Source organism: Pyrus communis, chromosome 6, assembly GCF_963583255.1.
Source record: "Pyrus communis chromosome 6, drPyrComm1.1, whole genome shotgun sequence".
NCBI classification, from domain to species: Eukaryota; Viridiplantae; Streptophyta; class Magnoliopsida; order Rosales; family Rosaceae; genus Pyrus; species Pyrus communis.
The window spans coordinates 17,907,788-17,913,838 of NC_084808.1; the positions used below are offsets into that span (position 1 = coordinate 17,907,788).

General features: G+C 36.2%; 1 protein-coding gene across 1 annotated transcript; it reads left to right on the forward strand.

Annotated features, from left to right (window-relative positions):
• Positions 1 to 2,085: 2,085 nt before the first annotated feature.
• On the forward strand, positions 2,086 to 5,570 carry LOC137738254 (sugar transport protein 13-like). Its single transcript, XM_068477883.1, has 5 exons — positions 2,086 to 2,215; positions 2,338 to 2,660; positions 2,761 to 2,885; positions 4,124 to 4,415; positions 4,744 to 5,570. The coding sequence occupies exons 1-5, from the start codon at positions 2,086 to 2,088 to the stop codon at positions 5,404 to 5,406; spliced, it is 1,533 nt and encodes a 510-aa protein (XP_068333984.1). The 3' UTR covers positions 5,407 to 5,570.
• Positions 5,571 to 6,051: the final 481 nt, after the last annotated feature.

Sequence of the window (6,051 nt, forward strand, 5' to 3'; positions counted from 1 at the left end):
ATGATACATTGAAACATGTGGAGACAAGCGCAACGAACACGTGTTGATTCATCCCAACAAAGCCAAAGGTCATTTGCCACATGAAGCTCCTCATGGTCCAATTTCATTCAAGATCAAGTGTCCACCACCCTTGAATCAAATTCAGCTCCAGATAAAAGTAGCAAATTCAGACCTTTGGAGGAAGTCTAGCAGAAGACCCTCCAACCCAGTTCAAGAATAAGCCTGTGGAAAGTTAACAACAAGTGAAACACCTCTTTTGGCAACTCTTCTTGCTAAGAGACTAAAGCAGAATGATCAACGATCAGCCTAAATGATTTGAAATCAAGGGGAGATACTCATCAGGGGGAGCATCCAAAACAGATCAGGATTTTAACGAGTCAATCGAAGACTTGTGGCCATCCAAGGGGGAGTGTTGTGAATAATATGTGGATGGTCCACATAAATAGTCTATTACTATTTATGCACAGTATTTTCACTATTCATTTGTTGAAAATTTGTAAAGTGAATAATGTTCTCTTTGCTTATAAAACAAATGAGGGTATAGAAGCCACAAGGCACACAGAAGAGGAAGAGAGAAAAGAGAAGAAGAGGAAGAGAGAAAAGAGAGGAAGAGGAGAGGGGATAATAGAGAGAGAGTTATTTTGTACTCTTATTATTCTAAATTATAATAGAAGCACCACTGCTGTTCCGAGGACGTACTCCAGTCACAATGACTGTAGAGGAACCTTGTAAATTTTGTGTCTTGTTTTTTTTATTCCACTGCACACACCATCGATTTTACAACAATTTAATCATTTTGAACTTAGTTTTAAATGATTTTAAATTAAATTTTTATAAAGTTTTTAATAAGTTATCCATGTGGCAATATTTGTGGGGTCTACATATTTGCCAAATTAGCATACTAACAGAAATTTTGACGGAATTCTAACAGAATGATCACATTGATTTCCAACATCCATATTTAGGGACTATATTGATTGATTTTAATTTTTAAGGATCATCTTAATGGTATTGGTCAATTTCAAGAATTACTTCTGATAAAAACCCTATTTTGTTTCCCAACAAAAATGTATTAAATGCAGCCTTTAGTGCGTGCTATACACTTTAGCCAACAAAAAAGTATTAAATGTTAACTTAAAAATAGTGGTATTCATTTTTATTTGTAAGTGAGAGGTGTTAAATTCGATTTTAGTTAAAAACGAATTTGAATCATATTATTGCTAAATCATTGTGAAGCTTAGCCCACTCGTTGACCCCTTTAGTATAGATAATATCGTTTTATAATTGTAAATAATATCGTTTGTTTATAAAAATAATTAAAATATTGATTATTGAATTTATGACCAATCTTTAGTCCCCAACTGTGTAACCAGAGACTAAAACGAAATACTACGATAGGTTCAAATACTACAGGCCGAGCCAACCTAAAAATAACATAATCCAAGAGACAGCTATTATGGCATTACTTGCTAAAAGAATGTGATCCCCTACCAATACTCTTTTAAAATTACACTTGTATTTATCGTTGCATATTCAATTAATTAGTTTAATTAACCAGGAATCAGATGCAAGTTTCTGACTAGTACAGATGCACAATGTAACCCTTGTCGTGGAAAATTATGTACTCTCCACATATTAATTTGATTATTATATGACAAGCTGTTATTTGATAAATTGAAGGCCACATGATGTGTTGAGCATGCTAAAGAATCTGGTTAGAAACCGTGGTGCTTCTAACATAACTCTAAACGACTTAATCAACTGTGGTGCAACTAACTTCTCGTACCCTTCATGACTAACCAAGCAACAAGGATGAACACAAGCCGCAGGTCGCGCCATGGGAAAAGCTGTTGACCGTGGCACTTACTAATTCATCCGTTTTCTACGTCTTTCAATCTCGATCTGTTGCCTTGATGTCGTCTAATACATAAACCCCTCACGCACGCACACATATGCATTTTCACCGATCTACTCTCTCCGTTCTCTCTACTCCGGTCGGCCACCTCGTCTTGTAACATAATTAGGTTCAAGAATTAATCAGGTATAACCAAGCAAAGCATAAGAAGAAAAAAAAGGGTAGGACTCATGGCGGGGGGATTCGGGGGGCCGACAGGCGGCGAAGATTTTGAAGGAAAGGTCACGCCTATTGTGGTCATTTCTTGCATATTGGCCGCTAGCGGAGGCCTAATGTTTGGTTATGATATTGGCATTTCAGGTACTTGTATAAAACCTACAATATGTCATGTATAAATGCGCAAAATTTTGTTTTGTTTCATGAATCAAAAATTAAATTTGTTGTACATATTAATTTTAAATTTGATGTACCAATCAATGCAGGTGGTGTTACATCAATGCCCGACTTCCTAAAGGAATTCTTCCCGGTTGTGTATAGGAAGCAGCAAATTCCAGGACTTGAGAGTAATTACTGTAAATATGACAATCAAGGTCTGCAATTGTTCACGTCTTCATTGTACCTTGCTGCATTGACAGCAACCTTCTTTGCGTCGTACACAACCAGAGTTCTGGGCAGAAGGATGACCATGTTGATGGCCGGGTTTTTCTTCATAGCCGGAACTATTTTTAATGCTGCAGCTAAGAACCTTATCATGCTCATTATTGGGAGGCTCTTACTTGGTTGCGGAGTTGGTTTTGCTAACCAGGTAAATACATAATTACTTAACCAGGTAAATACTAATTAATGATCGGTTAACTCATGGATAAATAATTTGATCGTGTTGCCATTTTTTTCAACCATAACAGGCCGTACCACTTTTCCTTTCGGAGATTGCACCCACAAGAATTCGTGGAGCACTTAACTTGCTCTTCCAGCTCATGGTCACCATTGGCATTCTTGTAGCACAACTTATCAATTATGGAACTGCCAAGTAAGCCAGCCTATCTCCCCATGAAACTTTTGTTTGTAATTGTATCATTGTCACATGGTATTACTAGTTCATGAAGGTAGAAAACGATTTATACTCTATACTTTGGTATTAATTAATGTACACGGGACAGGGCCGGCCCATGCCCAGTGAGGGTAGGGCGACCGTCCGGGGCTCAAAAAAATTAGGGGCACCAAAATTATTAGTATGGCATATTTATATACATTTTCATAAGAGTATAATTTTATAAAATTTGGTTTAATGACAAAGAAATTTAACTAGAACAAGAGATTTTGTTGTTTGAAATTAATGAGGAAGTCTTGAGTCCAAAACACCATTTGTGCTTATTTAAATTCCAATTTTTAAAAATTTCTTTTCATAACAGTATAAAGTTAAAAAATTTGGCTAAATGATCAAAAGTTTAATTAGAAGCAATAATTTTTGTATTTAAAATTAACGAGAGGTCCTAAGTTCGAAATGCTATGTGCATGTTTTTTTTTTGTTTTTTTTGTTTTTTAATTTTTACAATTTTTTGTCTGGTTGTTAATTTATTTTGTGAGTTGCTATTTTTAAACATTCGCTCCAATTCAAGTCTAATTTTCAACAAAGGGTAATGCGTAGACTAAATTTGCAAATCATATGACGTGTCATCAAACGGTTTAATTTGGTGCCCATTCATTACTTATACATATCCTTAAAGACTCGAAAATATCATTATTTTTTATTCTTATATTGACGGAGTTAGTAAATAAGAAAAAACACCTCATGATTTATACAAAAACACTTTAAAAATTCAGATGGAAGACAAAACTTATAATCTATCTACCTATAAGCCCAAAGTTTTTTGGTTTCCTTCTCTTGATACAAAACAAATTAGTTTTTCTGTATTTCTAAATTAATGAGTTTGAAGTTCTTTTCTAAATATAATTTTATCAATGTCTTACGTGTAAAAATAAATAATTTTTTTTATATGAAGTGAGGGCACATTTTTTGGCATTGCCTCGGATCTCAAAAATCTCTGAACTGGCCCTGACATAGGATATAACAGTGGTGAATTACCAGTATTATAGTCACACCGAAGAATTTGAATCGATATCTATCTGAGGGTGGGGCTTAATAGGAATCCCAAGTTCCTAACCAAATTTTTTGTATTTCGATTTTTCTTGAAGTTCCCAACTACAATTTTGTATTTCGGTTTCTCTCCAAGTTCCCAACTACAATGTTTGTGCTACCACATGCAGGATTAAAGGGGGATATGGATGGCGGGTATCACTGGGTTTGGCTGGCATTCCATCACTCTTGCTAACATTGGGGGCTGTCATTGTAACAGACACTCCAAACAGTTTGATCCAACGAGGGAAGTTGGAGCAAGGAAAAAAAGTTCTGAAAAGGATCCGGGGTATTGAGAATGTCGATCCAGAATTCCTTGAGATTCTCGAGGCAAGTCGCGCTGCTAAAGAAGTGAAGCACCCCTTCAGAAATCTCCTCAACCGTAAAAACAGACCTCAACTGGTCATTACAATTTTCTTGCAGGTCATTAAGTATTTAATAATTGCCTTGGTTAATGTAAATCATACTGAGTATTTTAATCGAATAATATATTGTCAACCAGGGGAAAAAAATAATGGACCTTACATAATGGACTAAAATGAGAATCCAAACTAACACTAGAATTTTTCACATAAAACCATTATTCAAGGGCAACAATCTATATATCCCTACTTTTAATGGCCAAGGTTTTCATAGCATAATATATTGCGTGTTATAATTGACAACTTGACAACATAATTAATTTGTCAGAAGAAAATTTTCTCGAATTTTGGTTGTGTCTGAATTCTATATGTGGTAATGTTTTCTGCAGTTCTTCCAGCAATTCACAGGCATTAACTCGATCAATTTTTACGCCCCAGTTTTGTTCCAAACCCTGGGATTTAAGAATGATGCTTCCCTTTACTCATCGGTTATAACAGGTGTTATCATGGTCCTCGGAGCCATTATTTCAATCTTCTTTGTCGACAGAGCTGGTCGCCGTGTGCTCTTGATTGAAGGTGGCATCCAAATGTTCCTCTCTCACGTCGTCATTGCGATCATACTTGGGATGAAACTTAAGGATCAATCCAACGACCTCGATCACGGCTTGGGAATTCTTGTGGTTGTTGTAATCTGCTCTTTTGTGGGTTCCTTTGGATGGTCATGGGGGCCCCTTTGCTGGTTGGTTGCCAGCGAGATATTCCCGCTAGAGGCTCGATCGGCCGGGCAGAGTGTGACTGTGTGTGTAAACATGTTGTTCACATTTGTTATAGCACAGGCCTTCCTCTCAATGCTTTGTCACATGAAGTTTGCGATTTTCTTATTCTTCGCAGCGTGGGTCTTTCTCATGACAGTCTTCGTGTTCTTTTTACTTCCGGAGACTAAAGGTGTCCCTATTGAAGAAATGGTAGAGGTAGTATGGAGGGAGCATTGGTTTTGGAAGAGATATGTGGATGACTGTGAAGATAACCCTAAGGAGAAGGGACATGCTTGAAGCATTGGCCTTATTCACTCGGCCTTCGAATGGCAGTTTTCCAATCAATTTTTTGTTGCTTAATTTTCTCAATTGTAGGTTACACGCCGATTGTGCTTGCATTCACTTCTATATTGTTACAGTTTGAATTGTAACTTTTTTTTTTTTATCAGTTTAATTTCCAGTCTCCCTTCAAATAATTTCGTTCTCTGTTGTGCTTAATTTGCTTCTGTACTATTACAGTCAACACTACAAGAATAAACATAATATAGATAGGGGGAGAAAAAAGTAATGCTTGGAAGATTATTCCAGTTTCCCATCAAGTAATGACCACGTCGCGGTGGGGTTTGTTAGAATCTAGAGAGAGATTTAGTAAGAAAGATAGAGAGAGAAAGAGAAATGAAAAATGTGAATTGTATTGATTGAATAACGTTACATTTCGGTATAGATACCATCATTTACATATAGAATAACTACCTATCTTATTAACTAAGTAAGGTATAACAAACTTCTCATAACAAACTCTAACAACACTACTCAACATCATTTTACATTACTACCCTTAATATCCCCCCACAAACTAAGCTGAGGTAGCCGAAGAGAAAGTTTGTCTCGAAGAAGAAGGAATCGATCCTTGGATAATGTTTTAGTACAAATATCTGCAGT